Source organism: Chrysemys picta, chromosome 2 (genome assembly GCF_011386835.1).
Source record: "Chrysemys picta bellii isolate R12L10 chromosome 2, ASM1138683v2, whole genome shotgun sequence".
Taxonomy (NCBI): domain Eukaryota; kingdom Metazoa; phylum Chordata; order Testudines; family Emydidae; genus Chrysemys; species Chrysemys picta.
This window is the reverse complement of record NC_088792.1, coordinates 209,499,517-209,512,435: the sequence shown is the minus strand read 5'-3', so window position 1 is coordinate 209,512,435 and position 12,919 is coordinate 209,499,517. Positions and strand designations below refer to the sequence as shown.

General features: G+C 42.6%; 1 protein-coding gene across 2 annotated transcripts in view; it reads left to right on the top strand.

Moving 5' to 3' along the window:
* The first annotated feature begins 44 nt into the window (after positions 1 to 44).
* Positions 45 to 12,919, top strand: part of ROCK1 (Rho associated coiled-coil containing protein kinase 1) — a 185,046-nt gene continuing 172,171 nt past the window's right edge. For both annotated transcript variants that reach the window (XM_005309499.5, XM_005309498.5), the window contains exon 1: positions 45 to 1,056. In XM_005309499.5, the coding sequence (XP_005309556.2) occupies positions 964 to 1,056 (93 nt within the window). In that variant the 5' untranslated portion in view covers positions 45 to 963. The remainder of the gene's footprint in view (positions 1,057 to 12,919) is intronic.

Here is a 12,919-nt window from a genome sequence, read left to right as displayed (position 1 = left end):
TCTCGCGCGCGCTCTTCCGTAGCGCATGCGCGTTTGGTTCCGGCCCTTTCGGTCTGTTTAAACAGGAAGGCGGACATATTTGTGCGAGTCTTCCCCTCATTCCCGGAGGCAGCCGCGGCCGGACCTTGCTTCGCTTTTTTTTTTTTTTTGCCCTTTCCTTTCCGTAGCCGCGCTTGATCCCTTTCCCGGGAGAAGCGGCTTCCTCCGACTGGTCTGTGGGGGAGGGAGATGGGTGAGGAGCCGGGGCTGGAAGTTGCGGCGAGTTGAAGCGCAGCTCCCGGCCGGGGGCTGAAGTAGGGCGGCGAGTCCCTGCGGGGCCGGTCAGGAGGGGCGCGGGGGAGCCGAGGAGGAGCCGCCGGGGCAGGTAGCGAGGAAGGAAGATGCTGCCGTCACTCCGCTGAAGCCGCTCGTGCCCGAGGGGTGTCGCCGCGCTCGAGGGGGGCCTCTCCCCCGGAAGTGGGGACCAGGGCGGCCTGCGCAGCTGGCACCCCGCTGCCCGGAGCAGCTTGGGCACAGGGCGGGGGCAGCGCCTGTCCCCGTACCCCGCCCCGGGGCTCCATGGAGGGAGTAGCCCCGAGGCGCTGAGGAGTTTCCTGTTTTCATGGTGGTTTTTGCTTCAAAAGAAATTGCTCTTCGGGAGCTGGCGCCGAGCAGCAGCAAGAGGAGGAACCGCTCCGCTGGTTGTGAGGGCGGCCGCCTGGCTGGGGGAATGCGGCTGGCGAGACCGAGGTGGAGCGAGGGAACCTGCGGGGTTGCGGTCGCAGCCTAGAAACTCGTGTGTGCGGATAGAGGGAACAGCTCTTCCTGCCCCACTCTCGGCTCTAAATCTTTTGGGGGAGCGTCTGAGACTTTCCTCCCCCCTCGCCCCTGACTTCTCTGATCTAGAGGCTACTCAGGAAGCATCGTAGCCTGGTAGCTTACCCTGCTTTGCTCTGGAATAAGGAGAACTCTATTCTCGGAAACATGTCGACAGGAGAAAACTTTGAGGCTCGGTTTGAAAAAATCGATGTGATGTTAAGGGACCCCAAATCTGAAGTGAACGGTGACTGCTTACTGGTAAGTAGCCTGTGCGTGGAGATCCGCCTGCGCCCTGTTTCTGTGAATCTACTACCCTGTAGGACCAAATTCTACACGCCTTGCTTAGTCGCGTTACTTAACTCCTACCTATGTTTGTTGACCAGTAATGAGTGCTGTAGTGTGCGTGAATCTGTGAACTATGAGAGACTTCAGTACCATTGAAGTATCTGCCTATTCTTCACATCTTCACCATAGGTTTCCTACACATGTCTTGTGCTAGTACTTTGCTTTCACTACTTTTTATAGGGGGCAGTGTTAACTTTGTTGTTCAAAGGGATGACAAGTTATTGCCACTTCTAAACGCAGACACTATCCTGCAGATAGTCATGTGTCGTGGTGTATACATTTTCTGTTTAAAATGAGTGTATTCTTGAGAACTGTGAGGCTTATATGCAACTTATGACCACTTTCATTAGATAATCTCAATACTATTAATACTTCTCATATACATAGTGTTGTGCAACTGCTAACTAATTTTCACAATGTTTTTCCCACCTTTACTACAACAATCTTACATATGGGAAAATAGACATGGGGCTAAATGGCTTGCTCAAAACTTCCTAGTAAGCCTATTGAAGTGATGGAAGGAGAACTGGGGACACTGTTTTCTGTTCCCGTACTTGATCCTGTAGCCCATGCTGCTTCCTCAATTCTTTAGTGTCTTGACACATTTCAGAGTCTTAATGAGTAGCATGTGCTAAAATGAAAGATATCTAGCTCTTGAGATGATTTTCTAAAATGCTAATGGCTGACATTCATATGAAACTAATGCTTGTGTACTGTCAGTTTCTGATTGCTTTGTAATATAAAGCTGAAATAGACTTAGGAATGGCTGGATGCCTTAATTTTACAGTTGTCAAAAGTAGGAACAATAAATTACATAAGCTAGTAAGCCAGTTATGCAAAATTTCTTCTTGCTGGGGTGAAATGCCCACTGAATAAAATAGATTTTTAGTTTTTCAACATTGTTATGGTGAAGGGCAATTGAAGTAGGTTTTGTATCTGATAAACTTTTGAAAAGTTGTGTTACGCATACACACGATTGTGCTTGTTTTCATAATAAACTATTGAGTTATCTTTTCGTGTTGTGGAAAGATTCAGCTTCAAATGAAGGGGAAAATACCCCCTTTTAAAACTTGGGCTATGTGGTTCCGAACAGAATGTGCACCTGTACATAGAATGTGGGTGGTGGAATACAGTGCATTAATAATTTGTAAGCTAAGCAGAAACTTCTACTTAGTTATGGAATTCTGAAGTTCTAGCATCTTGTATTTTAGCCTACCAGATAAACATCTCTTAATGAACAGTGGGGAGTAGGGTATGAGAGCTGATACTGTTTCATGTAATTGCTGAGAAATTCATGCTCTAAAAGATGCAAGGGTCAATTTATTGCTTGCAAGTTGGGGCAATTTGAATATTTGGGTGATGGCTGTACATTCTAACATATTTGAAGTCCTAATGAGTAATAGTAGTTCCATACATGCAGAATACTCTTGCTATTCAGAAATTTCTTATTTTTAACAAATTTTATACTCATGGCTAACATAGGGACCTGATAATGATGTACACTGTAAGCCAAGTCCTTGGGTAGCTGCACCTGTGATCTAGATCCTATTTTCACCACTGAAAGTCAAATGTTTTCCTCACGTTATGTATACAACATTATCAGTTTTTATGGTAGCTTTGAGAGCAAATTACTAGCACATCTGCTTGTCCACCTCATAAATCTGACTACAGCCACAACATGGAAGCTGTGACCTAGGAATTGCAAGGATATTGCAACTAGCACAGTTGAGGTGTATTGGAAGAGCTTACCCCAATGTGTCTAGACAGCAAGTGTGTCAGGATACTTGGTAACAAATATTGCTCTAGTTTATAGTGTAAACTGGACCTTATCCATATTTTGTAGTCTTCTTTTGGTTCATCTACTCTACAGTCTGGAGCCACAAGTGGGGACAGTTGTGTTGGAACCAGGTTCCCTGACCTAATTGTGGTGTTGATAGGGCCTATACATAGCTCCATCCCAGGGCTTAACTCTCTTTAATATTGGGGTCTTACTGGACAGATAAGTTGGATTGAACTCTTGTAGATTCATAGGTCATGGTTTTAAACATACTTTCTTCTGATACAAATTTCAGAATGAGATTTACTTTCACCTGTTTCTTATCTTTTCTTAGTGGGCACTCCTTTGAAGAGAACAAAAAAATACAGTCCAAAACTTATTTTTGCTGATTGACAGGAAATGCTTTTTTTTTTTTTCTTTCTAATAGTGTCAATATAACCTGGTGGACTAATGTTGTAAGTCCTTGGTGTCTTACATATAAAATCAGTAGTGACTGGATGTTGACGCTCATGTCCCTGCTTTTTAGACACATTTTAGTAAAAGCTTACTGCCAGAGCATTTAAAATCTCTACACTAAATTAAGTTGTCATAAGAGGTTGGGTATGTTTTGTTTCTTGTCCATCTAGCACCACAACTTAATATGCTATTTCACAGAAACAAAATACATGATTTCTGGCCTGAATGGTTTACTCTGTGTGGCATAACCTTTTCTGCGGCTTTAATGCTTTTTTTTTTTTTTTTTTTTTTAAGAAGTTAGGAATGCATTCTGTAGAGAAACATTTTACTATTTTTTAAATAGCATTTGAAGCTGGCTAAACCATACCTACATTTCTCTTTTGGAAAAAGTTTAAGGATTAGACTTCTGCTTAACAAAAGCTAGTTCATAGAGCTAGCACAAACAATGTCTGCTTTACGTGCTCCCTGTCTCATTTGCATAGGCTTTGGTCAACTTTTGTGGGCTGTTTTTGCTACTCATCACAATGCTTTTAATTAAAAAAAAAGCTTTTCATTTGAGTGAAAGAATTAATGCTGTTTGTAGTACTAAATATTTTTCTACTCTTCTTAGACTAAAGTGTATCAGTATGCTACGACTGTAATATATCTATTGTATGAAGATCTTAAATTCTCAAACTCATTGTCTATGTATGTAGGTTTAAATGCATCAAACTTTTTTTTTTTAGGTGCAGGACACACTTTTTTTTTGTAGTTGTCAGGTGTACTTAGTTTCCCCCTCCCCTTCCCCATTATTCCTTTTCTTGAACTTCTCTTGCCCCTTCCAACTTGGTTATTTCATGTCTGTGTTTCCTTGTTATGTAGTTGTGCACAAGTCTGAATGGACACATCATGGACTAGTTTCTCTGTAATCCTCCCGAAATTGAAATATCGTGAGAGCATAAGATAAGGAAAACAAATGCAAAGGGAATGGGAAGTGCCAAAGAAATGAAGGGGTAGTATGAACTGAGGTAGGCGTAGGTGAGGGACATATAACAGAGCCAAGGAAACATGTACCAAGGGAAGGGAAAAACATATCCTAGGAAAGAAAAGCTGCACTGGCCAGTAAGAAGAACAAAGTGAACTTGGGGAGAAAAAATATAATGATACAAAGAGGAAGAACAAAAGAAATTCACACAGCTTTTTATTAACTACTTAATTTATAACTGTCTTCAGTTAATTTTATTATGTGTTGGTGTGGTAGTTCTACAGCTTTAGTTTCTTTCTTTTAAAAAGTACATGTTACAGCATCAGGTAACTTCTCAAAATATCAAGCCCTAGGAGTCTAATATGTAATGTTGAAAAGATCAAATAAAACAGCAGAGGGTGTGTTAAACAAGTAGTCAGACACTGTAGGGTGTGCACTAATGAGATATTGGTGCACACCTAGTGTATTAAACAGGGCCAGAGGCAAAATAAGAAATTAGCTATTAATGCAAGCTGTCTGTTTCACTAATAACATTAAACAGTTAAAACTTTTGTTCACTGAATTTACTTTAATAACACAAAAATCGATAATCAGAAAATAGCCCAAATCTTTGTGTTTTAGTAATTTAAAACTTTATGGAGGAAAACCTTTTGGTCTGAAATGTCTCATGCTTGTTTCTTATTCAAAAGTAACTTTAAATGGTAGTTTGGTAAAATTCCACTTGGCTGTTTTTGAATTCTGAGTACAAAAAGTTCTAATTTGTTTCACGCCTTAAATATTGTTCAGACATTTGACTAATTCAAACAGCTTAATTTTAAAACTTCAAACTCAGCGTAGTCTTAATCCTCAGAAGACAAGTGCCTCTTGACTTGTTCAGAAAGTTGGCTTAAAAATAACTGTTTGATAGTAGTGTGTACTGCATTATCCCTGCTAATTTTATCTAGCCTCAGAGAGGTATCAGACATATTTTCAAGCAACAGAATCTAAGTGCAGCTTTTGGATTATGCAATACTTTTCCTAGCAGTTTGGTGGTGATGTGATTTTAGACATTATGGTCTTTCTTGGGTATAATGAGATTACTGACTCTCCATGTTAATGGGACATCCAAAGTCATACTTGTCTTAGTGATTGGCTGAACAAAAAGTAGGACTGAGTGGACTTGTAGGCTCTAAAGTTTTACATTGTTTTGTTTTTGAGTGCAGTTATGTAACAAAGTCTACATTTGTAAGTTCACTTTCATGTTAGAGATTGCAGTACAGTGCTTGTATGAGGTGAATTGAAAAATACTATCTTTTATCATTTTTACAGTGCAAATATTTGTAATAAAAATAATATAAAATGAGCATTGTACACTTTTCTGTGATGTAACTGAAATTGATATGTTTGAAAATGTAGAAAAACATCCGAAAATACTTTATACATTTCAATTGGTTTTCTCTTGTTTAACAGTGTGATTAATCACAATTAATTGTTTTGAGTTAGTTGGGTGAGTTAACTGCGATTAATTGACAGCCCTACTAGGTACCTGTAATATTGGGCTAATAATGCTTACCCAAATGCTTGAAAATCTACAGGTGCAGAAGGGAATGAAGTACAAAATGTTATTTTAATCACAACTTTAGATGGTTTAACTTTAACCAAATGATTCAGTAACTTGGCTTGGAGGCACTCTCTTCCTTAGTGAGTGGAGGCACTGGCTGTGGAACTTGGCTAAGTGGGTTCTTCTTCTAGGTTTGACCTTTACTTGCTAAGAGTTTTTAGCACATTGCAAAAGTTTGAGGTGAATGTAGGCTGTATGGTTGGCTAATTTAGCTGTGTAGTCAAAATTGCAAGCCTTTTCAAATGTACAGCATATGTTGTAAAGCAGTGCAGGAGCAGTTATTAGGTTGCTTGCTGCTGATTACACCCTTCAATTTAATAATCTGGTGATATAGCTCATACTGTTTGTTCTAAAAGTTTAAACTTTGTTTAGCAACAAAAGGAAAACAATAAAACGGAAGCACTTTGAAGCAAGCAAATAGTTAAGGACATTATCAATTATCAAATAATGCATATTTCATTAGAACAGTAACAACGTCTTCTCAGTAATCTCAAAATATAAACACAACTTCATGTTTTTCCCCCCTCAAAATAGTTACGTGTGTGTTAGTTTAATTTTCAACATATACCTCATTAAACTTGCCTCTCTGGATTCAATCAGTACAGAGCAGCAATTCTTAAAACACCCCCACCCCCATCCCCACCCCCTGAGGATTACTTGGGGTACATTTCAGTCCCATATTAAAAGTGCAAACAGTTTTTTGCATATCCAAGTCTTGCTGCAGGATATGGTAAGAAGCTAAGGAGAGAGCAGTGTGTAGAACCTTACCTTTCATTCCCATGATATTTGTGGGAAATATTCTAAAGAGAGTGCATTTAATAATTTTTTTTTTTTTTTTTTTTTTTTAAATTCTCTGCTAGACACTTGACACCATTGATCATCAGGTTCTCTTGTCCTGTATCCCAGAAACTGCAGGTGTGAATGGAAACATACTGAGATGGATCAGTTCCTTTTTTCAAACCCAGAGGGTTCTTATGGGCAACTGTTCTTCCTTTTTTCACCTGCAGAGTCACACAAGCTCAGTCATCTCCGTTATGATAAGCATTCTACATAAAGCAGTAGAGCTGGTGAGGCAATCTGGGCAGAAATGACAGCAGAATGCAGCCAACACTCATTTAATCAAATGGAAATATCATTGACCTCCAGTGCTCTCAATGCTTTTCAGAAATCAGCACCCTGATAAAGAGCAGTTGAACTAAAGCTGAAACTTGACTTTACTGAAGCTGAAGGAAGTACACCTCTACCCCGATATAATGCGACCCAATATAACACGAATTCTGATATAACATGGTAAAGCAGTGCTGGGGGCGGGGGGGAGGCTGCGCACTCCGGCAGATCAAATCAAGTTCTATATAACGCGGTTTCACTTATAACGCGGTAAGATTTTTTTGGCTCCCGAGGACAGCGTTATATCGGGGTAGAGGTGTATTTAGAAGAACTTGTGTTCTCTATAGCATTCCCTGTTATTGTGCACATGTGCTTTCATTGTTGATCTGTAATTTTGGGGGCTATTTGGGCATCTGTAAGCCATGAAGAGCCCAGAGCCTTGGCATCGGAAAACACCCATGTCTGTTTGTAGTTGGCCAAAAGATGCTATCCTCTGAGGCACAGACCTGCCAAATTGATATATGCATTTTGGACCTCTGGGCTTGATTACTGCGGTTCATATTTAAGAATGAAAACACTTGTCTGGAGAGATTTCAACTGATACAAAATGCACCTGCCTGCCTGCTGTGAACATCATCCTACACTTTGTGCTTGCTCCTAACTGAATACAGAGTACAGTTCAAAGTCTGTCCTGATATTAAAAATCCTTCATGGGATTGGCTCTACCTACTTGAGAGATTGCTCCTTCCTCTACTGTCATGGCCTCCCATGACTGATATAGGCTACAGGAATTATGAAACTGTTAATCAGTAATGGGAGACTATAAGTACACACAACTTTCAAAGGAGCTGGACCTAAACTATGGAATTTACTCCACAAGACGTGAATTACTATGAATATCACTCAAAACTCACTTCTTCAATTCAGATTTCCCTCTAAAATTTTTGTGTGCGTGCACAAATAAATATAAACTAATCAGTCTATTTCTTCAGGCTGGAAAGACAGGGATGTCTATTAAATTGTTTCTGAATAGTTGGGTGGTACTATGATAATTCAAGGATAATAATCATATAAATACCTCAGTAGAAAATGCAATCAGCAGATTATGGTTTCATGGACTATGGATTGGGATTAATTTAATGATAAGAATTACATGAGGTCTTTTGTGCTTGGAACATTTGTCATGGATTAAGGTTGCTGTATCCTATTAGCTGTACCATGTAAGTGGCTTTTGGCCCTAAAAGTGGGGGCAGAGGTCAACAACAAAGTTCTTGTAGGATTTGTATCTTCAGTATGCTATGGTTCACAGAATCATTACCATGGGTACTTATGCCTGCTTGCAGCTTGGGGACAGAGCCAGACCTCTCAATCACTGATAGTGGAGGAGCATCTTGTCCCTGAAGTTCCCTCCAAAATTTTTTTTAAATTGGGAGCTTTCTTGAGCAAGACCCAGTACTGTAACCTATAATTCAGACAGGCAGTCCTCACTACTATCATAGCATTCATTCTCTTAAGTACATTGAAGAAATAGTCTTCTTTTGGTCAAGCATTAAAGTCCAGTCGTTAGGAACACTGGCAGTTTCTCTCATGGCAAGGTAGTCTTATCTTCTGTTCTGAGAGATGCTTGGCAGCTTCATGGCCATGATCATATAAGTTAACCAAATTCAGCATATTGGTTATCCTGTGACTATTTTCTGGTAGAAGTCTTTTCCATCTCTTATTGCCTGGGGAAGGCTGGAGGATATACATAATAGACCTTGTCTTGGATATTCTCATTTCAAGGATGAGCCTGTTTCCCACCTAGGAGGCACCTGCTGTGAAAATCCTGTTGTAATGGCTCTATGGACCTTAGCACAAGGAAAAATAGAAAAAGGGGTATCAGTGCTTACCTGAGAACTCCCCCCTTTCCCCCCCCCCGGCGTAATAAGATACGCAGATCCAGCCCAGCCTGGAGACAAGTGGATCATCCATGATAGAGATGAAAATTGACAGCCGAAGACTTGGATTTGTTGTTGTAAGGGGGAACTTGGGTTTGATTAAAAGGGGTGGGGACAGGAGAGAGATGAGAAATTGTTGTTTGTTCCTCAAAGTATAGTTAACACAATCTGTAACTGAGGTGTGGTCTATACTACAGAGGTAGGTCGAAGGAAGCTGCCTTAAGTCGACTTGTTAATGTATGTGTCTACACTACCAGGTCCTTTACACCGACCTAAGTTGCCTCTAATGTCGACATCTGTAATCCACCTATCTGAGAGGCATAGCGCTTAATTCGATTTTTATGGGTGGACTGTGAGGTAGTGCAGACACAGCGTTGTGTAATTTGACTTAATTGGCCTCCAGGTGGTGTCCCACAATGCTCATCCGTGACAGTTCTGGAAATCATTCTCAACTCTGCTGCACTGCAGCCAGGTACACAGGAAACAGCCCCTCCTCTGCTAAAGCCCCAGAAATTTTTGATTTCCCATTTCCAGTTTGTTCAGCATTGGGAGCATGCCAGCTTGAGTACAGCTGATCATGGAGACTACACACCCCAAACGCTCTCCAGCCTGGTCTGCACAGGAGGTAGTGAATCTCATCACTGTGTGGGGAGAAGAGTCTGTGCAGGCAAAACTCCGATCCAGCAGAAGAAACGCTGACATCTTTGCAAAGATTGCTTGTGGAATGGGGAAGAAGGGCTACATGAGGGACACATAGCATACCATGTGAAAAGAAAAACTTTGCCAAGCATACCAGAAGGCAAGGAAGGCGAACAGTCATTCTGGTGCTGAACCCCACACATGCTGGTTCTACAATGAGCTGCATGTGATTCTCGGGAGTGACCCTACCAGTACCCCCACAAGCAACATGGACACCTCAGAGGTGTGAGAGTCTAGAGACAACAAGGAGGATGATATGGTGGATGAGGAGGAGGACAATGGGAGACAGGCAAGTGGTGGATCCATTCTCCCTGAGAGTCAGGAAATATTTTTAAGACCTGTGGGTCGCAAGACATCACGATGGCCGACCATGATGCCGGGGAAGGCACCTCTTGTGGGTATACAATTACAATGAAAGTCCAGTTAAACTTTAGCGGGCACACACATTTGGTGGTATTGCACATTTACTGTGAAGAAAAAGCGAGGTGCTATGGCTCTCTGATTACAAGAGAGCACTCCAGCTACGTAGACGGCCCCCGGAAAAGACTGTTTATGTGGACTGGGATAGCCCTGGATCCTCCATGGATATCTCTAGAAAACTTTCATGGAGGTACTCTTCAGTCTTTTGCAGAAGGTTTCTGGGCAGGGCAGTCTTATTTCTTCCACCATGATAGGACACTTTCCCATGCAACTCTTGAATTAATTCTGCTGGCATCATTGCGGTACACAGCATAGCAGCATAAGGGGACCGGGTCTATACCCAGATGTTTGAAACATCTCCTTCTTTTCCGCCTCTGTTACACTCAGGAGACTGATATCACATAGGATTGCCTAGGGGAAACGGGGAAAGTTCTCATGAAAAGTGCTCTTACAAGGAGGAAAAAAGAGCATGTAGACCCCTCCACCCCACATTCCGGATCGCCAAACCACACAGCCGCTAAAGTGCCTTTATTGTGCTCGGCATGGGTTGGCAAGTAGTTTAAGTGACTGATGGGGGACTGGGGCCCCATGTGTGAGATTCCGCTATTTGGGAGTGAAACTCCCCTCCCCCCGTTTGTAAACAGCTTCCTGTGGTGCTATGGGGAAGGGCCATTGTTTGACTAGCTTCCTGTGCTCCCGACATGAGCCTGCCATAAACTTCATTAAAAGTGTGGTCACCCATGACTCGGAGGGGAGGGGTTACTCACCATGGCTGGAACAGCAAAACGGTGCAGTGAACAATTACGGATTCTGATTATTATGGCTTGCACCTAGTGTAATGAGGTTTTTTTTATTTATTTACTTATTTATTTTTATGAAAACAGCCTTGCTATGGAAATATTTTATGCATGTACAATAGCTCCTTTCTCCCCCCCACCCCTGACTGACAGCTGGAAATGTGTCCTTCGGCGTGTCATCAACACCTGAAAGCAGACTTTCGGTGATTAGAAGGAGGCGCAAGAGAAGGCGCGAGGACATGTTCACCAAGATAATGAATGCCTTGGGGACAGCTGAGACAGAGCTGAGAGCATGGAAGATTTCACTGTCTGGGAAGTTAGACATGGACATGGAGAGCAGGAAAACTTCCCATGAACATGAATGTGTGGCTCAGGATCAGATGCTTCGGATTCTGAGGGACCAATCAGACATGTTAAGGTGTCTGGTTGAACTGTAGGAATAGAAGCAGGAGAGTAGAGTCCCTCTGCAGACCCTGGTGGACAGCCAGCCAGCATTGCCTGGCGCAGAATTACCCTCCCCCAAGTGTTCCATGAGGTGTAGGAGAAGTCCATTATCCCTTTCATTTAACTCAGGGGGAGGGTACAAGGAACAGAAGGCACCCATTCCCAGACCTTTGATGGTCTAGAATGCGGTGTCATGTTATAGAGCTAAAAATGTTTCTCCCATTCCAACTTTACAACCTCTTTTCCCCAAGGCTAACTTTTTTCCCCTTGTTCTTCCTCTTACGTTTCTTAAATAAAGTAAATGGATTTCAGAAATAAATGTTCTTTAATGAGTAGAAGCAGTGGGCTTGGGTAGGGGGTTGACTTTACAGGGGCAGTGATACAAGCCCGGTGAAGGTTTGGGAAAGCACAATGCAGATGAGCCGCTCACGTTACTGTGACTCATTTTTTAAATGGCTTTTCAAAGCCTCGCGGATACGCACTGCCCCTTGCTGTGCTCTTCTTATTGCCCTGGTGTCTGGCTGATCAAAAATGGCTGCCATGCGATCTGCATCAACTGCCTACCCCTGCAGAAAATTTCCCCCCTTTTGTTCACATATATTATGGAGCACACAGCAGGCAGCTATAACCATGGGGATGTTCTCTTCATTAAGGTCCAGCCTTGTTAGTAAACTTCTCCAGCGCCCTTTTAAATGACCAAAGGCACATTCAATCACCGCTCTGCACTTGCTGAGCCTATAGTTGAACCGTTCCTTACTGCTGTCCAGACGGCCGGTGTGTGGCTTCATGAGCCATGGAAGCAAGAGGTAGGCTGGGTCCCCCAGGATAACTATAGGCATCTCAACATTGTCAATGTTCATTTTGTGGTCTGGAAAGCAAGTCCCGGATTGCAGCTTTTGAACAGACCCGAGTTCCTAAAGATGCACGCGTTATGAACCTTTCCCGACCATCCTACGTTGATGTCAGTGAAACGCCCCCTGTGATCCACCAGTGCTTGCAACACCATTGAAAAGTATCCCTTTTGTTTATGTACTCTTTGGCAAGGTGGTCTGGTGCCAAGATGGGGATATTCATGCCATCTATCGCCTCACCAGAATTAGGGAACCCCATTGCGGCAAAACCATCCATTATGTCTTGCACATTTCCCAGACTCTACCCTTTATAGCAGAAGTCCTGGCCTTGCACACTTGGAGCACAGCAGCTCCCACGGTTGATTTGCCTACTCCAAATTAATTCCCCACTGACCGGTAACTGTCTGGCATAGCAACCTTCCAAATAGCGATTGCCACTCGCTTCTCCACTGTTTGAGCAGCTTTCATTTTTGTGTTGCTGAACTGCAGGGCAGAGGAAAGCTCTGCATAAAGTTCCTGGAAGGTGGTCTTCCGCATTCGAAAGTTCTGCAGCCACTGCTCGTCATCCCATACCCGCAAAACGATGCGGTCCCACCAGTCAGTGCTTTTTTCACGGGACCAGAAACGACACTCAACAGAGTGCAGCTGCTCTGTGACTGCCAGAAGCAACTGAATTTTTTTTCGGTGGCTTGCAGCAGGGTTGCTTGCAGGACATCGCTATGTC